General features: G+C 45.9%; 1 protein-coding gene across 6 annotated transcripts in view; it reads right to left on the reverse strand.

The window, feature by feature from the left end:
- Nucleotides 1-22,660, reverse strand: part of MTSS1 (MTSS I-BAR domain containing 1) — a 178,028-nt gene that overhangs the window by 124,187 nt on the left and 31,181 nt on the right. For all 6 annotated transcript variants that reach the window (XM_088442262.1, XM_088442259.1, XM_088442261.1 and 3 more), the window contains exons 2-3: nt 10,989-11,050; nt 8,171-8,244 (exon numbers count right to left, since the gene is read on the reverse strand). In XM_088442262.1, coding sequence (XP_088298388.1) covers nt 8,171-8,244; nt 10,989-11,050 — 136 coding nt within the window. The remainder of the gene's footprint in view (nt 1-8,170; nt 8,245-10,988; nt 11,051-22,660) is intronic.

Here is a 22,660-nt window from a genome sequence, read left to right on the forward strand (position 1 = left end):
ATCACAGCATGACTACCGTCCATTCAGGAAACCACTGGGAAGTGCCGCTTCCTGCTATTGGAAAATCTCCGTTTTCATGTCAAAATTAGGAAGGACGCAGCACAAGCGGCTGAGAGCCATTGACATAAAGCTTTGTAAGAGACTGTGAATCATAGATGGGTAACCTGGGACTTCCCAGCTGTTGTGAAACAACAAGGAACAAAAACAGCATAATAGAAGGAGCATAATAGAATGAGCCTCAACACATTGGGCTCATTCCTATTTGGTGCGAGTTTAAGAATGAGAGTTTGTTTCATGAAACGCACAAAGGCGCGCACCCGAGATATGAGAGATCCAATTAGAAATGGCCATTCCCGGTAGTTGCAGCGAGGGTGTGCAACTTTTTGACAAATGTGACTTGGAATAAGCAAATTAAAAAAAAGCGGGAAAACCCATCCTGGACCCCAAAGTGACAACTGAGATAGCAGGACCATATAGAACAGTGGTTCCCAAACTGGGTGCCTCGGCCCCCTGGGGTTCCGCGAGGCACTTGCAGGGGTGACACAGGTTAGTGGTCCAGGACCCAAATCAAATTATTTATGGTCAATGTGATAGACAATTCCAGTGCTGCCAGTCAGTAAATATGTGAAGAGCAACTCTGTCCACCACCACGTAACTGAACCTAAGGATGGCAGGTAAGGACCATTTGCTTAATGTAAACATTTTTGCCGAATATCTCAACAACAAATGTTGGACTAGGGGTGCCATGAAAAAATGCTGATACTCTAAGGCAGAGGTTCCCAAACGCGGTCCTCAAGCCTCCCCAACAGTACAGGTTTTAGCAATATCCATGGTTGAGCACAGGTGACTTAATTAGTACCTCAATTAGATATACCCACCTGTGCTCTCAGCCATGGTTATTTCTAATGGGCCCCACCCATCTGCGCTGGATTGCCGCGATCCCACGATGCTGCAACCCCCCATTGCTGGATCGCAGAAATCCAAAGTTGGGTTTTGCCGATTGCGATCAAGAAATTATCAGGATCGTCAAATTGCCAACTTTTTTAACATGGCAAATGTCTGCGATTGCAGAACATCGATGGTGGGGGGGGGGGGCGGCGTTTCCATCGCATCGCTGGATCGCGACTACCAGTCGCTGGTGTATGGCCACCTTAACACCTGAGCTGCTGGGGAGCCTTGAGGAGCGCGTTTGGAGACCTCTGCTCTAGGGCACCACAGATATAGAAAGCGGTTAGTGGCCATTTTTTTGCACTTTTTATTAATGGTTGAAAAATGACAGAAAGCAAGTGTTTTTCATCAAATTAAAGTCTTTCCAGCATTTTGGGTTCAGTAAAAAAAAGTCTGTTTAGTAAAAAGTTGGAATAACTACTTTTACCTCGTATCTGCAAGTTCAAAGACCAACGCCACATACTTGTCCCACATCATTTGCACCTCACAAATACCTGTCCCACATCATTTGCACCTCACAAGTAACTGTCCCACGTCATTTGCACCTCACCAATACCTGTCCCACGTCATTTGCACCTCACCGCATACCTGTCCCACGTCATTTGCACCTCACCGCATACCTGTCCCACGTCATTTGCACCTCACCGCATACCTGTCCCACGTCATTTGCACCTCACCGCATACCTGTCCCACGTCATTTGCACCTCACCGCATACCTGTCCCACGTCATTTAACCCACCGCGTACCTGTCCCACGTCATTTACACCTCACACGTACCTGTCCCCCGTCACTTACACCTCACACGTGCACTGTGTCCCAACCTTTTTGCCTTAAAATAAAGATTTTCCAGACCTATTCACCTGCACAGGGGACTGCACACAAAAAAACAAAGCCCTTAGACCTGTGTCGGACGCATGGTACAAGAACCCAGCACATGGTAGAGTATAGTTTTTTACGGTCACCAAGCTCTCTGTGTAGTATGCAAACCAGCCCCCACATAGCATTGTGCACACACGGAGGATTCAGCACTTCTCACCTGAGCGCTGAGACTGGAAGAATAAATAGGACGAAGCAAATGAAGGAGCTATTTTTGGGAATGTTTATTAATAGCACACAATTGTGAGCGCCTCACCTCAGCAGCCGGAGCACAAATACAGAGGAGCCTCTGTGATGAGAGAGTAGATTGTACAGGACACAGCGCTGCAGGGAGAATAAAGCAGCTCCTACCTGGCTTAGCAGCAGCACCCGAAGCACATCTATAGCAGTCCCACAATGCACTGCTCTATCCTTTTATCACGGTCTGTAAGAAATAGGCCGAGCGGATGTTTAATCCACTCACCTGTCATCTTCGTGAATAGGAAGGAACTCTGACACAACCCACTAAAAGTGGATCCGGTGACCTGCACACATTTGTTTTAGTTTTGGGGGGAGATCCCTAACTGTATTCTCACATATACTGGGTCAGCCCAGACCATTGTTTCCCACACCCGGTCCTCATTGCCCACTCTCAGTGCAGACATTAGGGACGTCCCTGCTTCAGCACAGGTGGGTAAATCAAAGTGACTGAAGTAAAAATGTAATCCACCTGTGCATCATGCGGGGATATCCTAAGTAGCTGGACTGTGAGTGGTCCATGAGGAATCGGGTGTGAGAAAACACTGGCCCAGCAATGGCTACCTGCATTGTATGAAAGATAAGGTGCATACACACGAGACGATATCTTCGAACGATAACGATAATCGTTCAACAATATATCGTTCCGTGTGTATGCAATGAACGACCAACGATGTGCGCTCCCGCTGGACGATAACGATATCGTCCATGCATGCAGGCCAACCTGGACGATATAGTTCATTTTCCATATGGGAGAATGATCGTTAGTCGTTGGTGATATCTTGGTGTGTGGATGAACGCCATCGTTCATCCAGCACACCGGGAATTTCAAGGGAAATCGTTTAGCGATATCGTTTCCTGAACAGATTGTCCCGTGTGTACCCAGCAATAGAGGTGCAGCTTGAGTATAAGTAGTACAGGTATGTACAGTAAAACAGAACATTGATGCATTTTTGCCCATTACTGAGGGTTGTGAAAGAAAACCTGTGAATCATATGAATTAAGTTAGTCATTAGAATTTCACGTAATTAACTTAAACCCCTTGGGGAAAATGTATCAAACCTTAGAGAGATATAAAGTGGATGGAGATAAAAGTACCAACCAAACAGCTCCTAACTCATTTTTCAAGCAAAGCCTGTAAAGTGGCAGTTAGGAGCTTACGGGTTAGTACTTTATTTCTCTCTCCAATGTTTGACACATCTCCCCCAGTAACTGAAACGGCAGAAGTTATTTTTAGGACACGGGCATACAATGCACTGAGAATGTACGGTGGGGTCTCTCAGCCCCCCTATATGTAGCAGAGATCACGTAGCGGTTCTTCAATGCAAATTGACTTCTCCTCGACTTGCAGCCCCTGCAGGCCTAGCACACAGCACAGCTCAGCAGCAGTTCAGTCACAAAGCGTTAATCTCATGGAGGATGCAAAGCAGATCTCTCTCGCCCCTACCGCACTGGACAGTGAACCTGGGTGGGTTGCCATGGCGACGTGCACTGGTGAAACCCTTGGCAAGGAGCATTAAAGCAGCACTAATTCTGCTCTGACACGAATGCAAAAATGTGCTGTATTGCCCAATCTTCAAAGAGGAGAAAAAAAGTAGGACCCGTAAACCATGCAGAGAGACATCAAGAGGTTTTAATGTGGCAGTGTTGTCGAAGGAATAGGTCACAATGGAGTAAGCCAATGGGCAAAATTTACCAAACGGCGGGTTCTAAACCCCGGCTGTGCCAGCCGGCTCCCTCACAGTGTCAGGAGCCGGGTGCTGCACTTAATTATACAGTGCAGCACCCGGCTCCTGTCACTGAGGGGGGAGTCTGCACCTTGGTGTCCCCCCTCAGCGGGTGACACCCGGGTACAGCTTGCATCCCCCCCGTGAGCCCGGTACATAGGCTTCAATGGGAAACGCCATGAGGAAGATGGCGTTATCCACCAAAACCAAGCCCCGGACTTGGTGCATATGAGAAATGGGGTCAAAACCGCATTTTGGGGTTTGACTCATTTCTCCTCTGCCTGCATCTCGCCCTCTAACTGTCTGATTCTGTGGAGTTTTGTGGCGTATAGGAACTACAGAACTTGGAACAATGTTAGTGGATGTAATGTAGGACATGCCCAGATCGGCAAGTCATCCTTATTTGCCTGTGTGCGGTGGTCTCTGATAGGACCACATGATCAGGAAAATTAGCCCAAGAACCAGCAAATGGCTCTGTAGAAAATGGCTGCCCATGTGTGCAGCCAAACTGCAAAGTGATGACACTCACTGCTTGGACCGAGTGGCTGGGCCGAGTCACGTGTAACCAGCATCCTGTCGACAGAAAAAAAGGTTTCCTGACTGAACACAGAATTATCGAAATATCTTTCAGTAAGTTCCATAGCTGCTGAAACGCGTTAGTGCGCATCTGTCAGTTTTCTCCATCTTTAGAAATAATGACAGACTCTAAGCTGCCCCGTGGTTGCTGATAACATGATAAGCTGGTGTGAAGTCCCAGGCCGCTCTGAAAGTGTCTGAGCACATACAGCATTACACTCTACCTGTCACATACTGACTCTTCCCATGCCTGCTGCGGACACAGGCACGCAAGGAGACTTGGCGGACAACAGGTTACTCCTAGACTGTCAGGCTTGTAAACCACATGCAACTTTTCACTAGTGCCAAATACCAGCAACGTGCTTCGTACTCTCAGTGGTGAGCTTAAGAGGTTAAGCTCTTTGGATGGAAAAACAAATCAATACATTTATTAAATGGATAATCCAGCTGCTAAACTCCGAAATCACAACAATGAAACCTAAGAGCTGTTTACGGTATACAAATGAATGAGACTGGATCAATAGCCATAAAACATTTAATTTCTACTAGTTACAGATGCAAACTTAACAAAATAACAGATCAAAGTAAAATTGGTGCCATGCAGCTGAAAAACAAAAAATAAAATAAAACCTATGTAGATTGGGAGGGGGGGGGGGGGGGGGCAGTAACTGGAGGTCTCGGGGCAATAGGTGTACTTTAGAGACTAGAGCTCCAGGCTGCTACGGATTAGCTGCGATCTCCAATAATATATAGTTTTGAAAGGCAGAGATACAGAACCAACACATAATTTGAGTTAACAAACCAGTATTGCTTCAACCTCAATAAAATTGTGTTAAAAAAAACAAACTCACAGGTTACAGAAGAAAATGTTGACTCCTGGGTAAGTACACTGACAGAAAATCTCAGTAAGCAAATTAAAAACGGGCACCGGTAAACCGTGCCGTAAGACTCCATTGCGAGTTGGACCGCTTTCCTTCATCGTCAGAGATATTCAGAAAGAAAATATATGTGCTGAATAGTCGCGCAGCAGAGGACGCTCGCACAATACGGCTATATTCTAGCCACGTAAACCGCTTCCAGAAACTGAGAGAGGTACTCAGTAATGACAATGGTCAGAATGCCGCAAGCAATCTGTGAGACAGGTAAATGGGATATTAATCTGGTGCCGCTGTCAGTTCGATTCCAGTTTACATTAAACAATAAAACTGACAGACTGAGGTGGATTTTGACTATGGGTAAGACGCATACACATTGCAGCAGACTGGAGCCGACCCATACAGCACGAGACCAAGTTTACAGGGGTTACGAATTGAAATAAATAAAATTGCCCCCACTGCACCAGTTTACAAAATCCCTTCCCAATATAGCGGATAAATACTTTTTATTCTTCTTTAGAATCATGCTACTGGCAATTCCAGAGCTGTTTGTTCACTGGGCTCGATTCAGACCCGCTCGCTAGATGCGTTCGAACGCAGCCAGCGTACGCAAATCCGGCAAACCCACAGAAAGGTAGACGATCGTATGGCAAGGCATTAGCACGCCCGCTATGTCTAGGTGTGCGATCGCGCTGTGTAGGCAGACGCACACTTATGCACGTCATCTCCAGGATGTGTATGCAACCATCGGTAACAGATAACCATCGGAAGCGAACGCAGCACTTGCGGTTGACCATACCCTACCGCAAGCACTTCAGTGTAAAATTCTGCCAAGTGATGTGTACTATGATGCTGCGTCTTAATTATGCACGCCTCTGAAACTGAGCTCAGACGCTTGGGCACGCCTGCGTTTGCACCATAACGCCCCTGTTTCATCGACCAACCCGTCACCACCCATAAACGGCATGTCCTGTCACTCATCAGCCGGGCTGTCTATGCGTAATGAGCACTTCCCGATCGCACGGACTGGTTCGCGCACTGTGATGCGTATGCATGCGCACAATGCAAACATCGGCAGTCTGTGTGCGTACGCTTCCTAGCGAGCGGGTCTGAATCAGGCCCACTGTCACAACGTGGCTCTGAAGGTGCATACACACTAGACGATGTGCTCACGATGCAATATCGTGAGCGATTTCCCTTAAACGCTCCCCGGCACTCCAGGACACGATATGGTGCTAAAAAGAATCCAATCTCAGCAATGATCTATTGTGCGTCTTTAACGATATTCAGTGCGTCGTGTACGAGACGGTCAGATCTTGCTAGCAGTAGACAAGTTCTGAAAATGCGATGTACGACCCATGGGTATGCGCATCGACATCGTGAGTGGACACATCTTACACGAATTGTCGTTCCGATGCGTCGAAATCGGGCGAATCGTGAAAAATATAGTCTAGTGTGTACGCACCTTTAGTTACCTGCTCCCAGCCTGCACAAAAGCACTTACAGACAGACAGGCTTTTGTGTCTAGGTCTGACTGCATGATATATGGGAACCCACCTATTACCATAATGTATAATGTGCTTTTAGTTATGGCACATGACAGAGGCAGGAGACCTTCAGCAAAACCACAAGGCTGAAGACTATACAATCTGTTTCCATGCAAGCTGGAGACTGGCATAGTGCCGGGATTGTCATATAGGCAAATATAGAGTATTAAATAAATAATCTATAATAACAGCAGCAACAATAAATAATAGTAATACCTGGCTATGAGCATCCCATGATAGGTGTACCCCACCCTCCACTTCGCTAAGGATGCATACAAAGTTACAGCAATAGGTTTAAACAGTTTATCTCAAAATAAGATTAAAGACCATAGAAATGAATGGATGCTAGATAACTATTGTGCAGAGCACTGAGGACCTCATTCAGAGTCGGTCGAAGCGGCCGCACGGTCGTACGCCACCGATGTTCGCTATACTGCGCATGCGTAAAGTTCGCAATGCGCGTGCGCAAACTAGCCGCTACGATCAGAAATTTCTCTCTCCTTGAACACAGTCAGGTCGGTAGTTTGAGTGACAGATTGAGACGTTTGTGGGTGGTAACAGGGGAAGGTGCTTGAAAACGGGGGAGTGGAGATCCGAACGCAGGCGTGCCTAATTATGCGAACGGCGTTTTGTGGGAGTGCATACGGTTTATGGGAGTGCATAATTAAGAAAGTAGCGTCATGGCACATGTGACATGGGAGGTTTTTACACTGACATGATCGTAGAGCTTAAGAGAGGGTATGGTCAACCTTAAGCTCTACGACCAGTTCCGATGGTTCTCGATGGTCTCGATTAATCCTTATATGCCCGGAGATGACATGTAATGGGTACGAGAAGGGGGCGTCCAGCTACCGATCCGAACTTAGGGACGCAACTTGCGAGGGAATCATTTGCATATCCGGCCCCTTTTCCCGTATGACCGCTTCGACTGACTCTAAATGAGGTCCTGAGCTCTTAAGATGCATACACACACAACGATTTTTTTGAACGATTATCGTTAACGATATCATTTATCGTTCAATCATTGAAAAAAATCGTTCACTTTCTGAGTTAAAACGATGAACGATTATCGTTCATGCGCGTTCACATTTGTAGTTCAGTCATACTGACCAACTCAACGATTTTCAGTAAGGGAATATGCAAAAATCGTTTGTAGTTCAAAAAAATTGTTCATTTACTAGATCGTTGTGTGTGTATGCAGCTTCACATGTTAAATGTACTTTCAATTACTAATTACTATTAAATTGAACTGCAAAAAACACAAAGTCATTACATCACTGTCAGCCGTGTATGAGGCGCAGCAGATAATGTGAAAAAGGGGTAAAACGCGCTGCGTTTAATGGACGTGATGTAATTGTATGGGGTAATACAAAAATGTGCTTACCCCGAGTATTTGTCGCCATGTCAGCTACTTTTTGGAAGGCGTCCAGGAACGCTGCGGCAGCCACCACAGTAGTGCTATTAGAAAAAAAAAAAAAGTATTAGATTGCAAGCTCTTCAGTCAATAGCCTCGGCGAGATGAATGTGTTAATTTACAAAACAGAGTTATACACTGTACAGATTATAAAGCAAGCATTCCTTTGTGATCTACTACAACATGGGTGAGACTGCACAGGCTGCTTTGGAGGCATTAAATTATATATTATAAATTATACGCCGATCGAATCATTGCTGAGCATTTGGGCAGAGCAGCAATGCGAAAATATGGTAATACCGCCGGAGAAATCGGGAGAAAAAAAAAAAAAGACCTCCTGCTGGCGACGCAGATCCGACTACTGCGTCCTAAGCTTACTGCGCAACTGCTTTGCCCGGGCCAGGAAATCTTCATCGGAAGGCGCAGACCCCAGCCTTGGCACGCCTACAAAATCAGTGAAGTAAGTTTGCAGCTTATTTCACTAATGATTATGGGTCATATTTTCCAAAAAACGCATTATAAAATGTGGTAAATGTAAGAAAATTTTGCCCCAACTCGCAAAGCGGTCATGAAAAGTAGGGGCTCCGGGACAGTACTCGCAGCGGCTGTGACACTAACGTAGCGTTTTGCATGCAGATACACCCGCAGTCGCACACAGAACATAGGCATGCCGCCAGGGGCGTATCTATAATGGGTGCAGGGTGTGCGGGGAACACAGGCCCCTGGGTCCAGGGGGCCCCGCACCGCACACCCTGCACCCATAATATTACTTAACTCTCCGAAGTCCCACGTCGGCGCGGGGGTCCGGCGCTGTAAAACAACTGGGAAATGGCCGCGGCAGCCATTTTCCCGTCGTTAGCGTATGCACAGTACAGGAAAAATGGCCGCTGCGGTCATTTTCCTGGTGACCTGTGCATACACTATAGACTCTGGGCACACTCTACTGGCCATGCCCAGCTGAGTGCGCTGCCGGCCGGAGAGGAGGGGGCCCTTGACGGAGTCTGCACACGGGGGCCCCTCCTCTCTAGAAATGCCCCTCCATGCAGCATATTATTTTAATCTGCTGAGGCGGCTGTTGCATCGCTGTGCAAATAAAACGCATTTGAAGGGAAAAAGCCGCACGAAAAGACACTCGGATCTACCGAGTCACGCCACGGCGTGGTGCTACTAGAAGGCTGTGTAACGCACAAGGAGCCTAGATGTACAAGAACACATCTATAGTTTATCTCTCCCCAAGCTTTCATGAATATTCCCCCTTTATCTCTCTCCAGGGATTAGTACACCTAGCCATGGATATCATACTAGTTCAGTGTTAAATTTATTTTTTTAATTAGCAAGATTAACTCTGAAAGATATGCATAAATTACAGCCGCTAAAAAATCTAACTGTCGCCATCTCAGTAAAAGGCGGCCATTTTGTCTCAGTGATGTCACTACACCTAATACATTGGTAGGATGTATCTTGGCTCAGCCACACAGAATGGCAGCCTGTATTTTGTGTGGGAGACAGGCTTACATTTCAGGATGCACGGTTTGGAGGGAACATGTATACATTACATTAGAGGGTCTCAGTGGATAGCTTTTTATCGTTGTGTATGTAGCAAGATAAGTCTGCAGAGATGCTCCGCAATAGTATTAATTTCAATACTTTATTTGGGGTTAAATAATGCTTCCAGTTGGCACACGCTGTAAACCTTTGCACAGACATCAAATGCCGACTTCTATTAGCATGACAGGAACAGAAGCCTTTATTTTATTGCCAAGCAAAAATGTAAATACATTAGCCCAACAGCTGCGGTGTAGAGAAGGAATTGCCAGGCAATATCTTGGTATTTTTTCCTCCTTGCTCGTACTTAGCTCAAACCAGTCAGCGCGCCCCAGCTCCGATGTTACTATGGCGACAGATCTGCACATCTATTGAGTTGCTGTGCGGGGAGAATTTGCGCATGAAAGACGTCAGGCTGCCCCCCACCCTCCTCACAGCGACCCAGTTACAGAGAGGGACGGCTAGCGCTTTCATTGACAAATTGTCCAGGCTCCCAGCTGCCAGGGGACTTCAAATGCTGGTCATCTGCAGCCCAGGATACTCTCACTGTGCTGGCTCGGAAAATAGATCAGTGCACAGCCCCAACCAAAGGCGATTAAAATCACGCTGCCTCGTATGAAAATGGTTCAAATCGTATTTACAAATGATTTAGCTTGTGGTATATACAGATATTTCAGACTTTGCCTTGTGAGCGAAGCATCTTAAAGATGCACATTATACTTTGTCGTATAGTCTATTGAGGTCAACAGTAAGAGGCCGCATTATAATTGCTTTTTACAGAGGACAACAGATTGACAATGGCTCTTCTTCACTCTCCCCCTGTTCTTGCAATATACTGCAGCAACTCCAAACTCTTCACTATATAAGCAATATGGTCAGCAGAATATGAAAGTGGGCGGGGTCCGTTTCAGGGACCGCCGCGGCTCAACTAACCGCTATCCCCATCCTGTTGTCACCTCCCGAAATGTTTCCAGAGAGCAGCTTTTTTTTACATTTTTATTATTATTATCCTGCTTGTCCGGTACTGACCCGCTACACATATGACCACGCTACACATATGACCACGCTACACACAATGAGCAACTTACCGCTATCCCCATCCTGTTGTCACCTCCCGAAATGTTTCCAGAGAGCAGCTTTTTTTTACATTTTTATTATTATTATCCTGCTTGTCCGGTACTGACCCGCTACACATATGACCACGCTACACATATGACCACGCTACACACAATGAGCAACTTACCGGAGCTGAGATTGGAGTTTTCCAGCTTTGCTGATGAAATCTTCCCAAACCGGGTAACTCCCCTAGAAGAAAGGCAAACAGTCTGGTTATTTTTTGGGTGACCAACATTCCACTTTTATACAGTACAAAACATTACCACAGCAGCCACTGTCCCCAATATCCAGGAACAGTCCCTGTTTGATTTATATTTGGCGAATGAAGCTCCTTTACACGATCTAGTATAACTGCGGCCACCTATCAACCAGCCACTACATAACCTTACAATTGACCCAGCGGTGGAAAGAGTTGTCGTCCCCGCCCCACCCCCTCCAAAGAAAACCTTTTCACAGTGTTCCCCTTTAAAATAAATCAAATGCTCCATCTTTCTACTGTACGTGATTCACCTTTGCTTCTTTGTGAAGGTAGTACCCATTATTATTATTACCGAGATTAATTCAAAGGTCATTGCGTGCCACTTCTGGGTGATAAGACGCTATTCTGTGAACGCAGTACAATGGGCGTTGTCTGTCTGGCACTACCGGGCTTCCCTGAGAGCATAGTCCTGGTTTATACTTCTTCTCTTGGCATTTTTACAGTGGATAAACTGAACTTTGTAAAATGTACTTTAGCCCAGGAAATACAAGGGCGAGTAAAATAATTATCCGCACTGCAGTTATTTTAAAAAACTTCTGTTGGCCTCACCGTCTTATGAACGCTTTCTGTACTAGGTCGCTGTCTCCCCAGTCACTGCTGCGCAGGTTTGATCGTGTTACGTCAGTTCATTTGTGACAGTAGTGCAAGAAAAAATGGCTGCCCCACTTTGCACGAAAGAAGAGCAGCGTGCAGCGATTCGTTTTTTGTGGTCTGAGGGGGTGTCTCGTGCCGATATTTATCGAAGACTTTGTGCACAGTATAGAGAAAGTGTTTTGTCGTGAAGAAGTGTGTATGAATGGAGAGAGAAGTTCAAAGAAGGTTGCACAAGTGTAGGCCATGAAGAAGGAGCCGGACGCCCGTACACGTCCACAACTGATGAGAACATTGAGCGTGCACGTGAACTGATTCTGTTGGATAGACGAGTGACAGTGGATTATGTTGCAAATCAGCCATAGACCTGCCTATGCAATAATCCACGACAGACTTGGGTGAAGACAGCGGTGCATTCGTGGCTCACAGCTCAGCCTAAAACTTATTTTAATGAGGGAATAAGAAAACTTGTTGACAGATGGACAAAAGTGTATTGATAAGCAGGGAGATTATGTCGAAAAATAATGTATTTGTCTTTTCTGAAAGTTGATTCAAATAAATTCTACAGCCAGAGTGCGGATAATTTTTGACTCCCTCTGGTATATAACCTGAAAGCAGCTTATTATTGTGTCCCAGAACATATTTTTTGTTTGACTTGTGGGGGCATGCAGTTCCCCAAACTTTCCACATGGTACAGGTAAAGACATCAGTAACTTAAAAAAGCTACACTGTATACTTTTGAAAAAAACCACATAATGGGCCAAATGTAATAGGGCAAGAGTTTAGAAAAATGAGAGAGTTCAGCAGTAAATGGTCCAGTTTTATCTTCAAAATAGTTTAAAAATCGTGAGTTTTTCTGAATCTAAAAACATGTGAGTTTGCAACGCCCACATTTTCTAAACTCTCACCCTATTACATTTGTCCCAATACCTCTTTTCCACCAAAATCCTGGGTCCTGCCCGGGACACTGAACGCGGGTTTTAATCCGTGTCACAGAGACTTGAACCCCGTTTACACTGCAGGCTGGACCCAGGATATTGATGTAATCTCCATAGCGCCAGCGATTTGGAGATTTCTCCAAGCATAAGGAAATGCTGCTCTCCCTATGCTGCTAATTGGACCCGGGTTGGATGACCCAGGATACCAGTTTCGCCTTACCCAGGTCTCACCCGCATAAAACGCTGCTCAAGGCCCGGGAAGAAATGACAAGTCAGTAGACACGGGTTTTTTTTCTAGGAACCTTTCCCACTGAGCCGCGACCCGGGTTGACACGGCAATGACCCATGTTTTTGCGGGAGTGGAAAAAAGATATAAGTCATGATCTAGGGTGATTAGATATAATACAGTACTACCGTATAATAAAGAAAATATTTTCTGTGGTGCCAGGGTAGGTCACCTTAAGATAGCGTACTGACTTTTGTAGAACAAATCATCACAGCCACAAACCTGAATGTCATAAAAGCTTAATTCAGTGACAGCATCATTTAATAAGATGAAGTGATTACATCATAGTGACGCGTGGCCTGGCAGTTCACACTGAAGACACATCAGTAATGCCTTGTGTTATCTTGTCTTCAAGGTTCTGTATATAAAAAGGTAGGTGGTAACAAGAATGACCAGGTAGACGACCCTTCCTCCCCACTAAGTCTGTGGTTTATATATATTATGTCAACAATCACAATGTCAACAGTCAAAAGGGTAAAGCTGCATACACATGTAAAGATCTTCTGTCCAACCATCCATCTAGTTGATTGGTTGGAATGAAAATCTGGTAAGGTATGGGAGTAAATGATGATCAGCAATTTGCTCCTAAATGCCAGAAAACTGAGGAAAATGGTCGGTCAGACAAGTTTGTTAAATGTTTGATCTAAACAATTTGTTCAAACAAGTTTTTGTCCATTTTCCAGCATTTGGGAGCAAATTGCTGATTATCATTTGCTTTCATATCTTACCAGATTTTCATTCCAACCAATCAAGTAGTTGGATGGTTGGACAGAAAATCCTTACATGTGTATGAAGCTTAACACCAAACATGTAAACGAAAGAAAGCGTAGGGTTAAGCTGAAAATTGGATGTCGATATTACGTACCTGTCGACATTTTGTCAGTGTTGCCATTATGGCGTCTAGATAACAAATGTTGACAAAAATTACCAAAAACTTCCTCTACCACCATCAGCCAGTTGTAGAACAGGCCGATAGCTTCTCCAGGTAGAGGGAGGTGGAGCGATATTGCTATAACATTGGGGAGGTGAAAGGGTCATTTCAGCCCCTTTTGGGCAGGCACCTTTTCAGTAGGGATCGGTGATTAGTAGAAGATGTGCTCCATATCCGAACTCAACTATATGTGCCTGAGCTTTATATGCTTTTCACTAGCTGTATCGTAGTTTTGTGTGTTTTGTACAATAGGCACCAGGAAATCGGCAGAAGTCCGTAAAGGCATTGCCACTGCACTGGTACCCAGCTGCCCGACGTATTTTACAAGGGTGGCATAAATATCACGTAGAAAGCATGTGGTTTCATAAGGCCTATACAATAAAGACATTTATTCCAATAAGCTACAGTACTAAACAGAAAACCCCAACTAAAAAAAAAACTAAAAATGTGCTCGAATAGACTAAAAGCTAAAAATAAATAGCAAAAACATACATGACATGTCACACAGGGAACTCCACCACGCCTTCGCCAGTGGCTAACTCGGCGTGTCCTAGGTGTGCTTGTCAGACACAAACTACCTCATCGCCATGAATCATTCAGTCTGAATGATGCACCACTTCTTTCCAGGGATCAAATGTCAGAGAACGCTAAAGAGAACCAACACTGGCTGATAATAACAAGAACAATGAAAATAGGGATAGTAAAACTTGGAGACAAGTATTTTTTTTTTTACATACGACGACGCATCACTATTGACATTGCCAAACTTGACAACTCTCCCTAATAATTTGGGAGTCTCCAACATTTGAAATCCTGTCTCCTAGCTCCAGATTTTCTCCCCCCAGCCCCCTACTTCCCTCAGCTTGTGCTTTGCAGGGAGTACCACAGCGGTAGTTGCAACAGGAAGACCGATCTGCACACGGTTGGGGCTAGCCAATCACAGTGCTTGGAGCTGCCTAGTGCCCAGCTGCCTTGTAATTATGTGGAAACGGTCAAGCACTTCCCAGGCGGTGGAGCGTATCGAGTGAGCCAAGTGGTGGAACACACTGCAGCAAAGAGCAGACAGTACCTTTTTACCACCATGAATCTGGGGTCTGAATATATTGTCAACCAGTAATTTGGGGTCTGCAACTCTGCATTTTAGAGCTACAAGAGATATGCAGGTGTGCAAGGCACAAGTCACCAATATTTGGCTGTCTGCATATGCACAGATACTTGATATTTGGGGGGGGGGGAATCTGCCTTGTAATGCAACCAGAGACTTCTTCACGGGATGGGTTCGGGATGCTGGTGGTCAGAATCCCACCGCCGGCATCCCGACCAAGTTACAATCCCAACACCTCCCACCCCCCTAGTGCCTAAACCTAACCATCCACCCACAGCCTAAACCTAACCCCCACCCGCGCAGCCTAGTCCAAATTCTCCACCTAATGCCTAAACCCTAACCCCGGTACTTGCCTTCAAGATCCCGGCGGTCTAGAAGCCGGTACGGTATTATGATAAGTGACAGGATTCCGACGTCGGCATTCTGAACGCCACTCGTCAGGATTCTGACCGCATCCCATCTGCACTATACTGTATATTGTTCTCCAGATAGTGGTCATTAAGATTCTGTAGAAATTGTATAGTGGTCCCCAGAAAGGTCTCTGTATTGTATATTGGTCATTATAATGTTTCTTGTAGTGCATGTGTGTCATTAGAATGTGCTCTGTATTGCACAGGTATTATCATTGTGTTGAGTTTAAATACATTATAGTACATTGAAATATATATTTTATTTTTCATATATCTCATTGGCTGTGTAAAACTACACCCAAACGATGCAAACCGTAGCAACATATACTGGCCGAAAACATATTCCATACAGTGCACACTATCCACGCGTAGCAAAATCTAAAAGTGAACTGCCATAAAAATTGCTCTTATGGTGCCCATCCACTAGCCGATTACACTGTACGATTGCACGATTACGACATCGTAATCATGCAATCACCCAGTAATTGGCCGCAAATCGTGCATCCAAATGTCGGACCATCAATGCGCGCTCCCGCTGGTCGTTTCCAACATCAATCATCGGCCGAACATGCAGGCCAATCTGCCAATAACAACAGATTGGCCATGTTTGGGGATGATTGATGTGCCTACACTGAACACTCAAAAGTTCAGTGTAGGCACTGCACCCCCTAGGGCAGGGATGGGAAACCTCAGGCCCAGGGGCCGTATAAGGCCCGCGGAATCATTTGGTCTGGCCCTCTTGAGTTTTTTTCTGCTAGCCTCATCTGGCTAGCAGGGTGCCTAGAATGGCACCCTGCAGCCAAAATCTATGCAGCAGTGCCGCCTGGAGCGTCCTTAGGAGGTTTCAGATGGTCACACTGCTGCTCTTACAGCTCCCCGGAGCATCTTCAGGATGCTCCGGGCATTGCTGTAATCACCAGCGATTGTGGCCCTACTCCTGTGTGACGTCACCGGCCCGTATATAATGTTATATATATCAAAATGGCCCTCAGCAGAAAAAAGGTTCCCCACCCCTGCCCCAGGGGAACGACGGTACGATTACGATGTCGTAATCGTACCGTCTTTCCCTGATCTACTAGTGGATGGGCATCATTAAAGTGTACCTAATGTCCAATTTTGTTTTCTACAGTAATATTCTTAAGAGTGCTCTGGTAACTTCGCTGAAGAGCAGACACTCCTAGCGGGAATCCAGGGATGTTCAACTGAATCAAACAGTGGAGGAAGCAGCCATTTTTCCTCAATGACGTCACAACTTTTTTGACTTGCAGCATCCCGATTCATATTCAGCCGCCTCAAAATGACCGACTCCACTGAGTGAAGAAAGTGGATGCACTTTAAAAGCCACAAACACCAGAATTATTTAGGAAACAGTTAGCATGTTTGCATTACAGTTTACTGTTATTCTCCTGCTAATTGCAGCAGTGTAGAAGCTAGAGATACTTATAATGTATGTACACAACATGTCCATATCATAACCTGTTAACAGGCTGGCTCGGCTAGTAATTATAATGACTGGCTGTCTTCAAACATTTGTTCAGTGCGTACTATTTCACTATGCCCCACTGCACACATTTCTCCACACAGTCGACTTAGCTCAGTAAACATGGCAGTCATGGGACATTGAGGCTGGGAGATGGAGGGAGGCAGGAAGATTCAAATTAAAGCTATTCCACACAACTTCCCTCCTAAATGTATTTTTACCAACTGAAAACACAACAACAAGAGCAGAACAAGCTGTGCAAATACCAAGGATTTGCGGTTCGCTGTTTTACGAGCACGCACTTCAATGTTAGAGAGGGACATTCACTGCAATTGAAGAGGGGGTGGGGTGGGGCTGGGGGGAGAGGATGGAATTTATGAGGGGGGGTTTGACAAGCATTTAATTGGACTTGAAGATATAAAAGCTTCCCTCTCCCCAAAAAAAGCAAATCCAGATTCAGGGAGATATTTTGACAGTGCTTAACGTTGCCCTTCTCCATGCATTAAGACAGCATTGTATTGTATAACTGAATATCACGTCAAGAGAGGCATTTGAAATCCATTTCCTATGCACAGTGCAGTGAATGCAGCCATTTTGCGAGCTACAATGGTATCCATGATTGCAAGGCAGCCACTAGTCACACTACAAACTAGTCCTTAGCGAATGGATAGGCTGAAGATTGGGTCCAGCCAGCTGTTGAACTACATATCCCTGCATGCCCTGATAGCAAAACTGTGGCAGGGCATGCTGGGATGTGTAGTCCCACAATAGCTGCAGGGCAGTTTAAAGCCCACCCCTCTGATTTGTATACAGATTTAGGGCCCCATTTACTAACAAAATAGAACTCCTTTAGCGCTCGCTAAAGGTGTTATACCATCTTTCTGTATTTAGTAAACAGCGGTAATCTTAGATTAACACATGCTTAGATTAACACATGCTCGGACACCTTCGCCCTGTATTTTTTGCAAAAAATACAGTGAAAAAACTGCGGGCGGGATTCACAGGGACAGAGCTTTATTGCTAGCTCTGTTCCTGCTAGAGATGAGCGGTTCAGATTCTGTGGAATCCGAACCGCTCCGAACATTGGGGATCCGAGTCCACCCGAACCCTGTTCGGGTGTTCACCGCCTGACTCGGATCCCCGTTCGGGGCCGAACGGCGGCCGCCTGATGTCGGATTCTCACTAGAGAATCCGACATCAGGTCTCCTCGCGTGTAGGGCAGAGCACAGTGATAGCGCTCTGCCCTACACAGACACAGACACACAGCCGCCAGCGGCAGCTGTGTGTTTGTTACAGCAGCCAATGAGAGTCACACAGACTCTCATTGGCTGCTGCACGGAGGGAGCCGGCTGGAGCTCACACATGAGCTCCGTCTTCCGGCTCCCTCCTCAGCGTGTGACAGAGCGGACGGCGCGGGAGCGGGGAATCAGGTAAGTTTTATTTTTTTTATTTTTTTACTTGTCAAAGGTCCGGGGGCGCTACTGGGGGGGGGGTCTGCTACTGGGGGGGGCTATACTACTTGGGGGGCCATACTACAGAGGGGCCTGCTACTGGGGGGGGGGCTATACTACTGGGGGGGGGGTCTGCACTACTGGGGGGGGGTCTGCTACTGGGGGGGGCAATACTACTGGGGGGGCCATACTACAGAGGGGCCTGCTACTGGGGGGGGCTATACTACTGGGGGGGGTCTGCTACTGGGGGGGCCATACTACTGGGGGGGATCTGCACTATTGGGGGGCTATACTACAGAGGGGCCTGCTACTGGGGGGGCTATACTACTGGGGGGGTCTGCACTACTGGGGGGGGTCTGCTACTGGGCGGGGCTATACTACTGGGGGGGCCATACTACAGAGGGGCCTGCTACTGGGGGGGGTCTGCTACTGGGGGGGCCATACTACTGAGGGGCCTGCTACTGGGGGGGGCCATACTACTGGGGGGGCGCTGCTACTGGGGCAGCCTACTACAGGGGGGGCCATACTACAGGGGGCCCACACTACAGGGGGGGCTACTACTGGGGCAGCCTACTACTGGGGGGGCCTGCTACTGGGGCAGCCTACTACTGGGGGAGCCATACTACTGGGGGGGCATACTACTGGGTGGCATGCTAATGGGGGGCATACTACTGGGGGGGCCTTCTAATGGGGGGCATACTACTGGGGGGGGCCTGCTAATGGGGGGCATACTACTGGGGGGCATTCTACTGGGGGCACTGCATAGTGGACCCTACTACTAAGGGGACTGCATAGGGGGCACCACTGCTGGGGGACATTGTGTAAGGGACACCGCTACTGTGGGCATTGTGTAAAAGGGTCACTACTGTGGGCATTGTGTAAAAGGGGCACTACTGTGTGTCGTAACATAAATAAGAGACACTACTTTATGGTGTAATGTGAATCAGGCCCTATGTGCGGTGTAATGCTAATAAGATTGTGCACTGTGACTCCTAGGGCCGTAGCCCACTTTGTAAACAAGTACTATGACTCTGCTGGCCGTACCCCACTGGGTGGGTGCCCTACTTTTCATTTCTGCCACTGCTGTGTGGCAATGTGTCATAGATGTGCTTTATACTGTGGTGTCTGTGTCGTTGTGCCGCTGCTTTGTCGCTTAGTAACCAGTCAGCTCACTGCAACCTTTGGCCAATAATGTTGAAAACAATATTATAAGCTGTGATATGGTCTAAATTGACTGGAAATTAATGTTATTGAGGTTAATAATACTCTAGGAAGAAAAAAAAGACCAATTTATGTGATTTTAGCTTTTTTTGTCAATTTTTGTAAAAAAATCCAAATCCAAATCCAAATCCAAAGCCAGTCACCGCAGTTTGGCAAATCCAAATCCAAATCCAAAGCCGGACGACGAATTAGAACCAAATCCAAATCCGGCAAAAATGGTCCGGCGCACATCCCTAGTTCCTGCAAGGGAATTTTTTGATAACTGATCCCTGCAATGCGAATTTAGGCAAAAATATCACACTACAACCGCATTTGAAATGTAGATAGTAAATAGGGCACAAAGTGCACAACTTCCTGCAAAAGGTATACAGCTCTAATAGGAGAGAGGGGGAAATCTCAGCCAGGGCTTCAGGGAGGAAGAAGAATTCCTGGTGTCCCCCGGTGACCTACATTGTTGAAGGGAGGGGGGAGTCACGCCCAATTATGTTATGAGGGGAAATACCACACAAAGCAGGGGTAGAGAGCCCATATATGAAGAGGGGAGACTCTCCCATAACAGGCAGCATGAGCCCAGTTATGGGAAGGATTAAGAGCCCTACATTGTGACTAAAGAGTGGGATAGAGTCCCCACATACAAAAGCTCCCAGCAGCCACTTAAGGGAGGGGTCACTGAAGGTGTAGCATGGCTAAACTAAATAGGAAGCCCTATAGTATAGAGAAAAAAGGGGGTTGAAGCCCTAACTGAGGGAAGGCTGGGGCAGGAGAAGAGACCCAGGGGCCTATTCATCAACACTAAAATAACGTTTTTAGAGGACATTTTACTTAACTACGGTTATTTTAGTATACATGAAGAGACTTATACACAGGAGATATTACTGATATCTTCTGGTTAAGTCCCCCTGACGATAATTTCCACACTCCCCATACATTAGTATGGGGATATGGATATTATGCTATTCATCAAATTGCGAAAATTATGTATTTTCGAAATTTGATGGAGTTACTATCCGCCACTGTGAGGTGGCGAATAGCAGGTGAGACTTACCTGTGTCAGCGAGTGCAGGTCCCCCGGCGTCTTCTTCCGGCGCTTTGGTCCCTCCTCTGGCTCTGGTGTCTGCTCGGACCCTGTGTTCTCCCAGCAGGGCACAAAGTTTAGAGAAAAAAATATTATTTTTTTTTTCTTCTTCTAAACTGTACTGTGGTCTGCTGGGAGAACACAGGGTCCGAGCAGACACCGGAGCCAGAGGCGCTGCAGCGGGCAGGTAAGTGCGGGGGGGGGGGGAAGGGACACACACACAAAATGACCACAGCAGTAGGCAGTGCTGTGCATGCGCTGGTTTTACGAATGTAACAGCGCATGCGCAGCACTGATTACAGCTGCGGTAAGTTAGTGTAGATAGAGATAACTATCTATTTCCCGAAAAGCTGTCATCGCAAAAATTACAGCTTTTCAAAATAGATAGTTATGGAGAGGAGGAATGATGAATTCCTCTGGTAATTAGGTAGAACTCCATGCAAGTTCTAAACCTAATTACCTCCATCGAATTTTAAGTTATGATGAATAGGCCCCCCAACGTCTGAGATGCAGAGCTGCGATACTTAAAACCGATGCAGAGGAATGGAGTTATGTGCTGTAGGAGTCGTTTATTAAACTGAAGATGTTTTGAAAGAGAGATGGCCTACCACCCATCTTATTGTGTATGTGTGTGTGTATGTATATCTTTAAACAGGTAGGGGGACAAGAAGTTGGTATTTGCAGCAAAGCAGCACTGGTGTTCTATTTATTTAACAGCTGGGGGGGGGGGTCAGTGTGCAATTTTCCCCATTCCCATTTAGACAAAACTTTTCTTATTTGGCTCACATTATCTAACCTTTCTGGTCATCCACGTTCATCGTATCCAATCAGCGGAAAGACAGTCATTTGTAGTGATTGTGTCAAATGACCAATCAGAGAATGTGTCTATGTCTAACTGTGCGACAATTAGGGAGCTTAATCAACAGCAATTTTTCAGCCAAACATTCCTATTACTGTGTCTCTCGGTGTTTGTTAAGCCAGCTTAGACTAACCAGCTTGTCTTCTCTCTTTTTTTTTTACAGTCATAATTAAATCCATCATAATTAATAGACAGGAAGGGGGGGGGGGGGGAGAAATCACCAGATGTAAGAAAAAAGCCTGACGTGACCTGGTATTATTCTCCCACTATCAGATTTATGTTGGCATACGCTCTGCATGCAGCCTGAAAGGACAGACTCTTGTTTGCAGGCTGTATTTAATCAGCACATCTTTTAGGTTTATTATTAAGCCGACAAAGAGGAGGAAACTTGGAATGAATACAGAACCTCGTCTGTGCATCTGCTCTAATGCATTATTAGCTTTTTAATACACACTATTAGCTTAACCCCCATTCAAAACCACTGCAAACTAGTAAATAAACAGCATATACCATCTTAAATTGATGCAGGCATGGAGCAGACTGATGGTGAAACTGATCATTATACAGAAAATCCTTTTTCATGCAGAGAGCGTATTGTGGGGGCAACGTATCCAAATGTAAAGCTCATGGGTTATATTTTTTACCCCATCAAATTTTCTTAGCTATCCGGATACAAATCATTGTTTCCTTTTCAATACCAATATATGGAAGGCAAACAAATATAGCGGTCACGGGCTCATGGCAATCATCAGGTCATGTTACAGCAGAGGGGGGAGAAAGAGGGGTAGGATGTCACACACTACACAAACCGATAGACGAAAACCCACAGACAAATGGTATAAAACTTACATTTTTTTTCATAGGGTCGTTGCTTTAAGATGCACAAGTTGAACATAGCACCCACTCAGTGCTATGTGCCAACTTTTAAGATGGTATCCCGCCACAGCTGATTAAATCTGATATAATCAAATTGTAATATGAAGAAATACGATGCAATGAGTCCATACTGAATACAGTCAATTTTGTGAACTTATCATAAATCACACCTTTTGAGACACGTTAAATCTTACCGCAGCTGCCGAATGACGACAGCATCGTAATGCCGGAGAAGAACACAGGTCTAGTATAAAATACTGAAGCAGAGAGAGAAGCTGGGTCCCATATAATAACGGCTCAGCCCATAAACGCCACTG

This window comes from Taudactylus pleione, unplaced genomic scaffold, assembly GCF_031769625.1.
Source record: "Taudactylus pleione unplaced genomic scaffold, aTauple2 ptg000306l, whole genome shotgun sequence".
In the NCBI taxonomy this organism is placed as follows: Eukaryota; Metazoa; Chordata; class Amphibia; order Anura; family Myobatrachidae; genus Taudactylus; species Taudactylus pleione.